The sequence below is a fragment of the Passer domesticus genome, chromosome 1, assembly GCF_036417665.1.
Source record: "Passer domesticus isolate bPasDom1 chromosome 1, bPasDom1.hap1, whole genome shotgun sequence".
Taxonomy (NCBI): Eukaryota; Metazoa; Chordata; class Aves; order Passeriformes; family Passeridae; genus Passer; species Passer domesticus.
The window spans coordinates 94,420,692-94,436,332 of NC_087474.1; the positions used below are offsets into that span (position 1 = coordinate 94,420,692).

General features: G+C 38.1%; 1 protein-coding gene across 6 annotated transcripts in view; it reads left to right on the forward strand.

The window, feature by feature from the left end:
- The window catches only part of FHOD3 (formin homology 2 domain containing 3), a 371,712-nt gene that overhangs the window by 41,300 nt on the left and 314,771 nt on the right, over positions 1–15,641 (forward strand). For all 6 annotated transcript variants that reach the window (XM_064429703.1, XM_064429712.1, XM_064429718.1 and 3 more), the window contains one exon: positions 14,919–14,983. In XM_064429703.1, coding sequence (XP_064285773.1) covers positions 14,919–14,983 — 65 coding nt within the window. The remainder of the gene's footprint in view (positions 1–14,918; positions 14,984–15,641) is intronic.

Genomic DNA, 15,641 nt, shown 5'->3' on the forward strand with positions numbered 1-15,641 from the left:
TAGACATAATGTAGTAAATGCAGTCAGTAATGTCTTACTTTGTCCTGTATTTCTAGCAGATTAAACTCCATTTTTGGGCCCTGCAGTTCTGAGACCAGAACACTGAGCTGGAGTGCTCCTGAGCTGGACCTTCTGGCTGCAGACCTTGGGAGTTTAACAGCAGCTTGCTGTCTGGGAGGGAATGGCTGCAGAAACCATTTAGTCTCTCTCTTTTTCTGTCTGGGTCATTTCAAGGTCCTGCTCTTAATCTTCAAAGCTTTTAATTTTCTGAGATTAGGCTACCTCAGGACCTGCCTTTCAGCCATGCCAAAGCTGCTGTGCTCATCAGGGTCACTGAAGCTTGCTGAACTCTGAGTGAAGGCTTTAGTAGCTGGATATTCATGGCATTTTCAAAATTTTAGAACCTTAGCTGTGGAAACTCCTACTCAAAGTGGCCAGAATATCCTGTATTCTGGCTGTTTTCAGCATCTTTTTGCCAAAAGTTCCTGTTCATCCAGGGAAAAATGATGAAGATTTTATTTTTAAACACTGTTGAAAGGAGACTTATAAATAAAAGAAAACAAGCAGAAAGCAAAGTCTTAAAAATTTTTATTGGTTTGAGAGGCGCTAAGTATTTGCTTTCTCTGTGAGGGATTGGATTAGCATAGTGGAAACATGAAGGATTTTTCTTCAAAAGGAAAGAAGAGGATGGTGGTGGTTGCTGGAGGTTAGAAATGCGTACCTGTAAATAACCCGTATAAGAAACATCTGCACTTGTGCAATTTCAAATGAATGCTGTTCTGTTACTGAATATAGTGAAAAGAGGCTTTTCGTAGTTGCTGCCCACTCCAGCAGAATGGAAACTTCTGTCTAGTGAAGGAGAAAAACATCACACAGGACCTTGTACTGCAGAGGACTAACTAAAACATGGGTGGGAATTGGATGGCTTTCCAGTCTCCACAACTTTATCTGCTGCCATTTGCACCCTTGAGAATAGCTGTGGGATTCAGGAGAATTAGACTGGGGGGGCTGGTTTTGGAAGAGGCAGGATGAACATCTGGCCATGTAATGAGGCTGGCCCTGCAGAAGGTGTTGCAACCAGCAAAAGGGTCACTAGGAGCATGTAGGAAAACAGCCTTTCTTTTCAAGTCTGGATTGTGTCCATGGCTCACTTGCTTGTTGGGTTGCTTAGCTGCTTGGCTTTTTTCTCTTGCTTCCAACACAGGTTACTTGGCTTCATTGTGTAGGGTAGTGCACAATGGAGGTTGTTTAGTGAGACTGGCTGCTTTAAGGTGTTGGTGACAGGTAAAGCTCCTTTCCCTGGTTTCCTTGAGGTTTTACAGAGAAAGCAAGAATTGTCAAGAAACTGATGTGTTTAAATTACCATATAATTGCTCAAGCTCTGTGGATGTGTTTTAACAGGCCCTCATGGTAGCCCACAAGGTAACACTTTCCTAAAATGTGGAGCAAGAGTTTCTTCAGGCAGTATACTATGAGCAATGAAAATTTCTTCAGTGAATATGTTTTCAAGACATCTGCTCAGCAGGGATTCTTTTAAAGTGCTTCTGAAAAATGGCTTCAGGGCTAATGTTTTTGCATTCCTTCTAGACACCCTATCTCAAGCCATTTTGGATGGGTGAGTCCCATGACGGACCTTTTCCCTCTTGATGGTGCTGTTCATTCTGGTCTTGATTCAGAATCTGTTGAAGACTGTGGAGTCTGGCAAGGATCTCCAACATTCTTTTCCTGCATATGTGCTGTATTTTTTCCCACTTAGACTTTGCAAATAGCACAATTTTGAGAATGAAAACTTTCTGTCACTTGTTTACATAAGGATTTTGGGGTTGCATTTTAAAGTTAATTTAGTTTTTGTCTTACAAAAATGGTATGGCTTATTTCTTGAAGCAGTACTGAAATCTAGCAGATTCTATGCTGATTTTATATTAGATTAAACAGAATGTATTTGTGTTTGTTCATGGGTGGAAAATGCTCTCAGCTTCTGATAGCTTTTTCTCCATATTTTGTCTTGATGTCATTTCTATGTTTCTCAGTGCCAACAACAAGAAAAATAAGGGAGGTACCAGGGAAAGATTGTCATTGTGTTGTTACGAACAGGAGACTGTGACTACTTATTGACATTATTTACTCATTTGTTCACCCAAATATTTTGATTTCTGTGATATTTAGCTATTAGGTCTGATGAAATTCTGAATTTGAAAAATGGAATTGATGGTCACAATTAAAAGCATGCAACAAAGCAAGAAAAAACCCCAACAAAAACACAAGAAAACAGCTCCCTAGAAACATCAAACTAAAAGGTTGTGGTAATTTTTGGAAGGTGTAAGAATTTCTACAGTGTAGCAATATTCCATTCTAAAATGTATCAGATTGAGATGTTGAGCCACGTTTTGAAGGGGATGTTTTGCTAAAACTTTACTGTTGCAGAATAAATGGTGATACAGATGAAAATTTCATATTCCTAAAGAAATGCATTGTTTTTTATGGATGAGTAAGTTGATGCTGTTCTTAATTATCTCACAAAGATTGAGGGTAATAACTATTACCACCTGTATTTCCAAAACTTTATGCAGCTTTTTTGCTTCTTAATCCTGATTCAATTTTATTTTTTATATTTAAAAAAATAGGTAAAATATGGAAATTAATCTTTTGGTGGAACTGTGGTAATTAATTTTCATAGTTATCATGCAATAACCATTGACAGCAAAATGAAATAAAATTACTGGTCCCATATGGTTTCTCTGTTTAGAACAATTGGCAAGGCATCTCTGAGTCTTCCTGCTTCCAGAGTGTGTAATCAAAATAATTACACAAATGTGCATATATTTTGTAGGCCTGACAAAAGAGACATGTGACTTTGAGGGATGTACTCTGAAAGCAGGATGAAGACAATTAACAGTTGAAAGTTCCATCATGAAAATTATTCACCAATTATGAGATTTCTTGTCAGTGGATCTCCTTGACACAGTATCTTGTGAAGAAGTGATTGACAAATAAGGCTTCCTACTAATTGTAAAATGTTACTACTTTTGTAGTTAAGAAATATGTACTGATTTGTGAATATAAAATGTATTTAGAAAACAAGCATCTTCAAAATAATAACAAACTTGAATGAATTTTACTGCAGGCCAAAGCTTTGCTTACATACAGTTTCTTAGATGCAACTGTTTTTATACAGTTTCAGCTTAAAGCTGGCTTGATGGTATAAAAGTAAATCTCTTCTGCATATATTGAGATCAGAGACTGCAAGCCTCTTTGCTCGCACCAAAAGATACAAAATGCAAAGTCTATGCAAGCTTTTTAAAATAAGCTGTGCTGCCCTGTTTTGGTGTGTGCTGTTAAGGAGGGGTCTGGAGTGTGACAGTAAGCACAGAAGTTACAGGGATCACAACTTACTGTGTGTTGCAGAAGTCTGGGGATGTCCCATGGGAGTGCAGTCTGTGCACCCTACAGCTTCTTTCCAGTCTAGATGGAGAACTTTCAGGCAAGTAGCCTACAAAAACAAAGTTGCAAGACTGGATAGTGTTAACTTTCACTGATGTGCTGAACATGTCCTTCAAAGGGAAGCAGAGTTGGTTTTGCTGTTCTCCAAATGTCCCAGTCTTGGAAAATGTACTGCATCCTTCTGACTGTGAAGGAGCCAGCATCCATAGTAGTGGCTCCCCTGGCTTGGACAAGGAAGCTTCATGAGCTCTCTACCCTGTGTGTGATTTTGGTTTGGGGTTTTTTTTTTTTTTTTTTTTTTTTTTTTTAGGGTGTTTAAATGTTGGGGTATTTAAGAGCTTGAGTCATTATTTCACAGCTTTCGTTTTTCAATACTGCAGCAGCTGTGTCTCTTTCTCTCCCACTTTGCCCCAGAGTCTACTCAGTTGTTAAGGGAAAAAATCTACATCTGTACCAAGTACCTGTGGAAACATTTGAAGATTTGCTGGTTTTGAATTTAGTGATTACTGCTGGCAAATGAATGCAACAAGAGTACTTTTATTGAAAAATAATTTCCACTGCAAAATGTATTGCAAAAATACTGTTGTGTTTAGCTCTCTCCCAGCCCATTACATACCAAATAAAGTGCCAAACCAAAAAGCGTGTGAATAATTCGTGGTTTTTGCTAGGACAACTTTTTTTAAAGATAGCCTAATCTGGCATTCAGATTTACATGTCAAAATAGCTGAGAAGTCCAGTATTTTTTGGTGGAAACTTAAATAAAAAACAGCTTATGGAAACAGCTGATGCCAGATGTTCTATTTAAAACCATTTAATTTTATTAACATTGAAGCTGCTTAATGGCTGTGTTTGCACTCTGCCCTCCTCCTCGATGACGAGGCTGTAAGTTAAGTGAGAGGCTCTCGAGGCTTGGAAATGTGTTTCCCTTCAGCTTGTGAGGAGGAAATCCCTTCCTCTCTCCATAAACAGATCATCTGCAGGGCTTCAGGTAGAGCTGCCAGAAAGTGCTGCAGGGCTGCTCTGAACTCCTGTTGTGAGTAGAACCACTGATTTAGAATCCAAACCTGGAACAGTACCAGCACCGTGGGCACTCACTGTCTGCCTGGGCAAACCCGTGAAGTATTGCCCAGAGTGTGTGGGCAGCCAAGGGAGTTTGTGCTGGGTAATTAATAAAAGCTGTGAATTAGCTACACTTCCTATTCCATGGCAACTGTTCCTGTATGTGCTCCTACCCGGCGGTAAACGCAAAGGTTTGTGTAAGCAAGCTCACACGCTTTTCTCCCATGGGAATCCATTTGTCTGTGTGCTCGGTGTGTGGTGTGTGTTTATTTGGTTTACCCCTGACTAAGCTAAGGTGGTAATCTGCTTCTGATAAAAATAAGTGTCTCCAATTTAGCCTCCAGTTGTGAGCTAACAGCTTAAACTGCTGCAAATCTGTGACTAGCCCAGGATCTCTGGTAATGAAGCCATGAAAATTAGTGAATGCTGCCAGGGTTAAGACCACAGCAGTACAGCAAAACAGTAATTTATTTCACATTTACTGCTCAGTAATTGTGCTCGCTAGCAAAAGCATTGATGGCCCAGCAATAAATATAAAGCCCATTTCCAAAGTGGAATTAATATGGAGAAATAAGTGGCCTGAGAACAGTGTTTTATATTTAAAAATTTGTATGTCAGGTTAGGAAGAAGCCCTTGCCAAATATAAGGCTAATGGAAAACTTCTAAAAGAAGGGGACACAAAATAGTATGTTGATCAGTGCAAAATAGAGTTTATTTTTCTGTACTTACATAATCATATGCATGTTCTACTTCAAGGTAGGACAGCTTTTAAATAGTTCTTGCTGAGTCTGGTTAAAATGATCACATTCTGATAAAGCATAAATGACCAATTAAGTGAGTAGGGCATTGCTCTGAAATGTGTTGTGTTGCTTTGGATGATATCTTCTTCACTTTGTTATCTTTTTAGCATCATCATTGGAAAAAACATACAAGATTAGGGTTTTACTCTTAAGGTAGTAGAGAATGATTTCTAGTAAAAGGAAAATGTTTATGAAAAGTTCTTAAAACTATTTTTTACAAATAGAGTCAATTTTTTTTCTTTTTTTTTGGTTATAAAAAAATTTGGTGCCTGTTTTGGAACTCTTAGATTAATGTCAGCTATCAGGGGTCTTTGTGAGAAAGAAGATTATTATTCAGGTGCTGTTTGTTTCTGCTCTGAAACAATGGAACTTCATTAGAAGTTCAATGGAACTTCATTAGAAGTTGGTGACAAAATCACCAAATAGGTCAGGTTGGAAGGGACCACAGTGGGACTTCTGGTCTAAACTCCCTGCTCAAGCAGGGTCATCCCAGAGCCCATTGCACAAGATTGTGTCCAGCTGGTTCTTCAATATCTTCAAGGAAAGAGGCTCCACATCCTCTCTGCACAACCTGTTCCAGTACTCTGTAACCTACACAGTAAAGAAATTCTTTCTTATGTCCAGATGGAATTTCCTGTGTATGAGCTTCTGCCCATTGCCGCTTGTCCTACTGCTTGGCACCACTGAGCAGAGCCTGGATCCACCCTCTTTGACACCTTTCCTTCAGATACTGACAGACTCTGATGATATCCTCTCTCAGTTGTCTCCTCTGGAAGCTGAACAGGTCCAGCACTCTCAGCCTTTCCCCATAAGAGAGATGCTTCAGTCCCTTAATCATCTTTGTAGTCCTCTATTCTATGTGTTCCAGAAGCTCCATGTCTCTCTTGTCCTGAGGAGCCCAGAACTGGAGACAGCGCTCCAGATGTGGCCTCACCAGGGCTGAGTAGAAGGGCAGAATCACCTCCCTTGACCTGCTGCAATGCTCTTCCTAATGCACCCAGACCACTCCTAGTGGCCTGGAACCAAAACTGTGGGTCCCACAGTGTGGCTGGGAGCGCTGGAAGGACTCTTTGCCTGAAGATGTGGAAACATCAAGTGACTCAGCTATTGGAGGTTAATTAATTTTACTTTTCTCCTTGCCCTTGTCCTGTAGGTTACCAGTTCTTCTAACATTTTTCCCCAAAAATCCAGATATTTCAAAGGCATCTGTTTCTCCAAGTGTGAAGAAGTTTTAAACTAAAATCCTCATGTAATGTGAACTTCAAGTACAAGTGATGGCAAAACCATATGAACAGAAATTACCTGGTGTAAAGATTCCTGGGAGGAATGTACAGCCAGAGCTTTACAGTTACTGACAGCAGTGGGAAATACATAACCTAAAAACTGGAAAGCATTGGTCAAGTGATGTGTCATCTCTGGAGACCTGATGTGAGGTTGACAAGAAGTGTGGAAACATTGCTTTTGGTTTTGTGTTTTACCCAGAAACAATATTATTGTTAAAATAGGTCTTCTAATGCAATTCTCTTCACCATTTTCCAACTCATGAAGTTTGTGGTTTTTTAATACAAAAATACAAGATGGAAATTTAATTGAAAATGCTATCAGTGTTTCACAAAATGACAGGATAAACATCCCACTCAAAACAATTATATGAGTTGAGCTTTTGGGTTGGGAGGGCACATTGTTTCGTTCATGAATGACAGCTCTTGAAAAATGGTCATTTTCTGACTGTGAAGGCAGCAGTCAGCCCTCAAATATTTGAGGGGCTGTTGGAAGGTTTTTGTTTTAATGTGTGGAAATAGAGCCTTTAAAAACTGAAAAGGAGCCAGCATGATGATTCAAAAAGTATGGGGAGGAAGTGGGGAGGGAATTCTCACTTTCCAGCTTCTGAAGTTTGCTTGCACATAAACTACTAAAAAGGACAAATGGAACAAATGTCTCCCCTATTTTGAACTCATTACCTTTTAGAGAGTGTAAAATGATTCATTATCTTTTCGCAAAAAGTGTTACCTTGTGGTGAGGTGTGCAGAAGACTGCACCTTTTAACAATATTAGTAATAAATAATTTGGTGATATTCATGTGGCTTATAATCCATACTTGGTGAATCTCTTTATTGTTTCACTCCACACTTTTGAGTTTCTCATTTTCTTCCACCTTCTCCTTCAATCACATTTTGTTTCCATTTAAAAACAGGGGGAAATGAAAAGAAAAGAAAAAGAAAAATAGCAACCCTGCCTAGTAAAGGTACTTGTGAAGAGTGAGAGCAATGTAAAAACCCAGCACCTTGTAGTGTCAGTCTGTGCGTAGTCCTTATTTGCACAGTTATGCAGACTGGTATGTCAGCCAGGATGCCCTTCCACTCACTGGCATTCAGATGGTGGTGGTTTATAGATTTTTAGTGGGAATGAGGCAGTTATTTGTTAGAATCATGTTGACAAACACAGAATGCAATATTAGAATATTCTGCAAGGAAAAACCATACAAATTAAGCATTCTTTGTTCCTTTGTATAGTGTTTGTTGCTCTAATAATTGGCCAGATTTTGCCGTCCCAGTTTTTGCTTAGGGAATATGCTGGGACTATTCCTACTTGTATTAGTAAAGTTTTAATTACTTTTATGTTTTGTTATTTTCAATGCAGAGTGAACAGACATGCATGGGTTGCTATCTGTTTACTGATTTTTGTCCACTCTTGTCAAATGATTGTTACTTTAGTACATTTGTCATGATTCAGGAATGCTCTGAATAAAACCAGCCTGCAGAATAATTAGATGACTTGCAAGTGTATTACATGAACAGAATGCAGACACATTCTGACTTCACACTATTTTTTTTAGATGGAAAAAATGAGGTAGGAAAGAAAAGTCCACTGACTTCCTATGAGGATGAGTGTGTGTGTTTGCCTGGTACAGACTTTCATGTACCAGAATAAGTTGCTAGTTCTGTCATACATTTGAAGGGTATTAGCATGTTAAAGACTTCTTTCTAATTATTGATGTTATGTCCTGAGCTCCTCTGCTTCCCGTATTCAATGGCAATAACCTGAGCTTGAACATGACAGTTGTATCCTTGAATAATAAGTACCTAAGAACTTCAAAAACATTACTTGTTTAGATAAGATTTTCAGATGAGTTTCAGGGAGATTCTTAATTCCACTCTCCATGCACATGTGCACTCTCTCACTTTAAAAAACCTGGCTTTTATTCAACTTTTTTTTTGAAGTGTCAGAATTTTTTTTTCGATCTCTTGAATCTGCAGTTGACTGGAGAAGCATATCATAGTGAAACGGCAGTCAAACTGTATCTTAACAGCTTTGAAATCAAAGCCTAGGATTTCTGCTGTCTGATTAATAGCAGGTTAAAAAACACTTTCCTTATTGTGTGTGTGTGCTGGCTTGCAGATCTTTTTCAGGGAAAGCCTGATAGACTCAAGTGCTTGAACTCTGGCAAAAATTTCATCCTTCATACATTCAGCAAGGAACAGTTTGTTTTCCAAACTGTTTGTTTGCTGCTGTGAAGCATCTGTGAGGCAATACCCCATTGCAGAAGCATTTTCCACTCCCTAAAAGGTGTGTGCAAGTGAAGATGGAAATGGATGGGTTCTAAAATGAAAAAGCAGAAGCCATTTGCAAAAGTAATGCACTCTGGAGCAAGTCTTTTGCCACGTGTTTGCTTCTGGTGGCATACTGTAGTCTAGGTTTTTTTTTTTTGTGGGAGTCAGTGATTCTTTGTTGAGCTCAGGAATTGCTAGATGCTGTTCTCATTAAGCTACTTCTGTTGGAAAACATGGATGTGATTATTGGAGATGGTTAATGGCCCACGAAAAAACCTGAGTGCTATGAGAAGCTGTAACAAAATGTGAAGCATGTGTTGTGCATGTGTAGTTTGAAAGCAGCATCTGTGCTAGATAGGTTTTCATAATGGTTAGATTGTTACATCAGGCAGAATTAGCTGCAAAATTGTTATAGGGTAAGTTGTCAGGTTAGGCTGATGTTAAATGCTGTCCAAGTCTGGAAATAGTTTCAGTGTTACTAGGTTGAAGTTACTTTTCATCCAACCTCTGCACTCTTTGGGATAAACAGGCAACAGCTCATGGTGTTGGTTTAGCTGGGTTCAGTAACCCATTGTGTTTGCTTTGGTAGTGGTTCTGAAGGATAATGAAAAAAATCATCTGGTTGTTTCAAGAGAGCCTTGGTGTCAGGTAAATGTGTGCCTGGATCATCTGATTCCTCTGGTTCAGAGTTGGCCTTGCTGTGAGTGATTGACTGATACTGCGCTTCATAGCAGTGTGAAAAACTAAATGTGGGGAGAGCTGGAGGCTAGGGGAGCAGCAAACCTTCCCATCTTATAACAAATAATGAAAATACAAGGTACCTATACTGTTTGCCAGGATATGATTTTATTTTCCTTTATTTTCCTTGATTTGGTGAAACTTAGGAGGGCAAACCTGTAGGTTTTTGTTTTGTTCCACAAGTTAAAAGCAGGCTGCTGCTGGGAACCGCTTGTGCTTTACAGCGCTCCTCTAAGGTATGATGAGAAAGGGCCTCAGCTGAGCTTTTGGCCCTGTGCAGGGGGAAAGGTAAGGTCCATCCTCTGGACCCCGTTCTTACAATTCCTTTACTGCTATTGTCTGTTTGAATTGAAACTTCTAGTATTCATTTTCCACCACATCTGGGCTATATGTCCAGAATCTTGGCTAGGATATGAGGGAAAGGTTGCACATTAGTTTAAATAGCCAAACTTCTATGTGCACAAACAAACTACTTTGTAGTTTTCAAAGGTTTTTCATAATTGTACTTTCTAGCACATGAAATGATTTTTCTCTCTGAGTTAGTCTCAAGAATTATCTCTGTCTACAACTGACTGATAACACTAATCTTAATGGATGAAATCCCTGCTTGGAAAAGAGTACAATGAAAGTCATAAGAATATGCTACTTGAAAACTGTTCTGAGGGTAGGATATGGTTGCCTATTATAATCTATTTATTTATTTTTAAAGAATCCCCAAAAAACAGAGTCACCCTAAGAAGATGTATCACTCTTAGTTGCTGTTTTGCCATATCAATGTGTGTAGCACAGCATGAAAGACTGAAATCCAAGTTTGCCTTTATGGGGTAATGTTTTTTTATATACTTTAAATATTTCTGAAATAGAAGAGTGTACAGACCCTGGCTAAGAGCAGAACTTAGACACTCTCTTATCTACATTAACTGAAAAATCCAAATTGTTGGTGAGCTAATCATGGCTTCTAACAGCATTGGACTCAGCTTCTGCTTATGATGGCCTTTTCATGATTCAGATGTCTGCAACAGATTTTATTTTTTGAGCAAATACAATGAAGAATAGTAAGTTTGCTTGTCTGTGAGACTACAGTGTTATTAAAACCATTGCAATTGTCTGCTGCTGTGCTATAAAACTGTAGCTTTTTCCATGGCTGTCAAGTATTGTGTAGAAAACAGAACAGGAGGAGCCCAGAAGGACATAGCATGGCCTTTTGTAGAATTAACACCTTTAATCTAATGAATATTCTTTACTGAGTTTTTAAGTAATCATTAACAAAGTTAGAAAAGTGATTTTGTGCTTGGGTTTTAAATTATAAAATAATGTGTTTTCAGAATCAGGGATTGTTTGGAGCAAAATTTATTGAATTGAAATTTGTAGCCATTTGGAAGAATATTAGGAGGTCTGAATAGTTGCTTTCTGAAAGAAAGAAAACATTGAAATAGAAATTGTATGTTAATTGATGCATTCTCCTATTTTACAAAGACGAGCTTTTTCATGGAAATGATAATGGTCTATCTTGCTAGTAACGTTAATGAATCTTAATTACATATTTACATAAAAGTCCAATTTTTTATACCAGCAGGTCTTTAGTATAGGTCTGAGAAGAAGGATATCATGTATTGATAAAATAAACTCTCTTAAAATTTCCTTTCAAAGTTTCCTTGAAACATTAAGAGAAAACTGTTTGTGGATTTCTTTTAATGTGTGGTTTTGGCGTTAAATGGTTATTATTTTGTTTGTTAATGCCTTTTCCCCTCTGTACTCCTAACAACATTCTTGGTATTTTTCCCCTGGTCAAGGGATTGCTTAGCTCAGACAAAGGCTTTGCTTCAAAACATGTAACAGTCAATTGAGGTACTATTTTCAAAATGTCACTTAAATCAAGGCTTGAAAATGTATAATTGAGGGAAACTATTTGTAATGTGGTACATAAACAATGACAAAATAAAGCATTTATATTCCATAAGACAGGCACTCAGTGAGCAGTTGGCATGTGCTTGTTTAATTTATTAGAAAAATTGAATATAGAAAAAGTTTTGTGTCTTGGTAACTACAAAGACTAGAAGTTAATCCTATAGCAGTAATGATTCTGATCTCAACACAGATCAACAGAATGCTGTTTCAGGAAAATATGTGAAATTTGCCTACGCTTCTTCTGCTAAATTTCTGCTATGAAATTAACTCTGTTTAATATTACTGGATTTTTTTTTTCAATAAACAGTAGCCAGCTGCACTGACTAAAACTTTTTTTTTAAAGTCATATCAATAAAAATATAAGCCTTACTTAAGAGTAGATTACAAACTTTATTACATGTCTAGATTTTGTTTTTAATAAATGAACCTTGTTTATTGGAAATAGTCTTTTCTTCTGTGTATTTTTGAACCTGCTTTGTTTTTAATGCAAATGGCCTGTCTGTCCTGTGGTACCCCCCCTTCCCTGTCCTGATATCATGGCAAGCTTGATTACAAGCATGCTTTTTAATACTATTTGGCCGGTAGTTCATGAGTCTGTGAAATCATTGATGGATCTCAAGTTACCCTTTTCTTGGAATTTTTTATTGTAATATGCTTTCCAGGAAACTGGTATGTGTAGAATCAGGGATGCAGTAATTTTCAGAGGTGATCTTCATTTTGCAAAAGTCTTATTCATATTGCATGACAGTCAAAAGTATTCATCAGGAAATTGCGTCATTCCTAATATTTTACGTGTGACTGGTCTTATTAGAATTAGCTGCTGTGTGGTAAATCTAGTATGCCTAAACCACAGAAAATGCCTCTACAGTGATGATCATGCTGTGGCCTGGGGGGGAAGTGGGGGAAATGCACCATCATAAGTGAGTCTTCATGTTTGTACTTTCTGGGGCTTGAATCATTGATTTTGGTAGGCTGGAAAAATTGCCAGTGCAACCAGTGGGAGATAAAAATTAATGTTTGTGTTTGTGAGCTTTTTCTGTCTTGGGAGGTATTACAGTTGCAATGATAGTGTAGAACAGAGCCTTAGAAGAGAGCTTGCTCTAGGTTTTGCTTTAAGTTTTCAGGGGTCTTTGTAAGGAGATGAGGTTGAGGAGGAAGTAGCACCACTGTTGAAGAACTACCAAAAAAAAAAAAAGGCCTTGTTTATACCAGGAAACATTGAACATTGGATTTTTAGAAAAGAAGGAAAAACTATTAAATTGTAATGGGCCTGAATCTCTACAGACCTTAAAATGGTGCTGATTTCTCAGGTCCTCATGTTTAGTCTCTCTCTGATGGCTGGGCACCTGCTGTTCTTTCAGCAAATCACCACAGACCTGTAGATTTCAACAGAACATTGGTGAAGTCATTGTACCCTACAGACTGCTAAAACACTAGAGAGTTCTATGATGGTAATGTTCATTATTTGTTAAAACAGCAATTTCTTTTAGTTGATCAGTTTTTTCAGGATGGGAAAAATAATAAGTCTGATTATATAGACTTCCTTTTTCTTTGCTAATTCTGGGCTATAATTTTACAATTCTGAAATAAACAATCTTGACTCAATTCTTCCATTTTCTGATTTTATCTTGGAGGGTTTGTGTATGTCAGGTGTATCAACAAGTCCATCAAGGAAGTGAGATGAAGAGAAGCAGTTTCTGTACAGAATCAGATGTTGTGAAGGGCAAGAGGTTTGGTAAAAAATTCTTTACTAACTTGGCAAATTCAATATTCTGGAACATTGAATCCTGGCACTCCTGTGGGGAAGGACAGACGTTAAAAATCTGAAGAATATGAATTCAGGAAAATACTGTGTTCTACCAGAACAACAGGAGACATTTAGATGGACAGAGAGTGAGTCCTAAACCTGGAACTGCTGTAGGGAATTTCACAGTCCAAACTACAGCCTGCTTTTGTGGGGGCAATAGCATGTGCTGCTTGGCACTTCCAGTTATGAAGAGAAGGGTGACATTTTGCCCACTAATGATGTCCAAGTGGATCCTTTAAAGAGTAATTTTGATTAAAGGTTTTTGGTTTTGCTATTTTTAAAAGAAACTCCCTCTGTTTAACCTTTTTTAAAAATCTATAGAGAAATAGATTACTGGAACTGAAACTGTCCTCTATTAGCAGGTACACAGGTCAACATTAATCACTTTTTTCCAGGTCCTTACTTTTCTTTGTTTTCCTTTATATTTCCTAAGGACAATATTTTTCTGAAAATACCTGTCACTACTTACCTTACTACACCAGATGCTGCTGGGTGTCTGTGTAAAGGGTTTGGGCTTGAATCCTCTCAGCAGAGTTGCAAAATATGTAACTGAGGAAGGTTGTGCTGACTTGTGCTCTAACTTGTATGTCAAAGTAGGTCTACAGTTCGCATGACACAAATTAAGGTGCATCTGATTGTGTTGTAAAAACAGTGTGCCCTCGTGAGTGTTTTCCCACAATAAATTCACTGAATCACAGAATGGCTGAGTAGGAAGGGACCTCTGGATGTCCTCTAGACCACCTAGAGCCACTTGTTCAGGAACTGCCCTTTTAGTTTCAAAAAAAAGAGGGAGAATACGCTGCTGTACAAGCATAAAAGACATTTGGAATTTCTTACCCTCCCACCTTCCATCAGGTGAGCACATTTGCGTGCAGAGACAACGTGTTGTCAGTGCCCTCATACTGGTTTGCAGGTGTAGCACTAGAAATCAAGAACTGTGTTCTTGTCCAGGTTGAAGAAATGCAACTAAACGTAATTTGGCTGAAACCCAAATGAGGTATTTAGCAGCTAATTAAAACAGTCATTCCATTGAAGCCCAGTATGGAACTGAGAGTCAGAGTGAGGAAGGACCTCAGTTTTGCCTCTTTGCATGAAAAACATCTACTTTTGTACTTTAAAGACCCTTTAGGCTACATAAGCAGGCAGAGCTGTGAAAGTGTCAACAACTTCTTGTTTAACCTTGGATTTTCTTTTAATACTTAATTATACCTAGCATGAAAGTGTTTCTGTGAAAAGTAAAATGTGCAGTCATAACTTCTCTAATACAGTTTTCATTGTGGTGGGCTGTCCTTGGCAAGTGTCCAGATGCCTATCCAGCTGCTCTCTTGCTCCCTGTCCTCAGAAGAGGGAGGGGAAATAGGATAAAAAAAACTTGTTGTTTGAGATAAAGATGGAGAGATCACTTAACCATTGCTATCATAGATATAACCATCTTGATGAGGAAAATTAATTTATTGCAAATTAAAATGGAAGTGGATTATGAGAAACAAAGACAAAATTTCTAATGTCTTCCCTTCCCTCCCACCCTTTTTTCCCTAGGCTCACCTTGACTTGTTTATTTCCAGTTCCTCTTCTTCCTCACTATACCTTTACATATTTTTCTTCTCTTTTTAGGAGGGGCAAGAAGCACAGCATAATTCTGAGGACCCAGTTGTCAGTGAGAGTCCATGCCTGCATTGGTAAGTTGAGTTCCACATGTCTGAAAGAGACCAAATAAACAGAATCAATATCCAAGAAGCAAATCTGGGGAGTATGAATCAGACTTGGCTGTGTTCCAAATTGACAGTAATGGCCAATAAACTGATTTTATTATTTTGTTTGTTGCATGCTGAAATTAGGTTGTATTAGCTACACTACCATTAAAGCATGTTAAATATCACAGGAGAGTATAGCATTTGACAGTGTAGTCAGATGGTTGGGTGGTTCTTCGAAGAATCTTTAATTATCTGTCTTGTCACAGCCTTTGTGTGCACCTGAAAAAGACTGTGTTCTAGCTTAGGGAATGGGATCTGAAGAATTGTTGGCTGGCAGCTAACTGCTATATTTTACTAGCATATAAAGTTTATTACTTCACATCTTGCAGAATTTGGCTGCATTGTTGTCATTATCACAGTGTCAGTGTCTTAGAAACCCTGGTTAAAACAAAGTTGTCACAAGAAAAAGTCTAATGAAAGTCATAATGTCTGTGTCAAAAGAGCTTTGAGGTTGCATGAAAGGAATCTGAATTCAGCAGAATGTTTGAGTCAGTGGCAAAGCTAATGCTCATGTCCTGGTGACAGTATGAGAGATTCTATGTGTGGCTGGTTTAAAACAAAAAAATTAAAAATCATGTGTGTC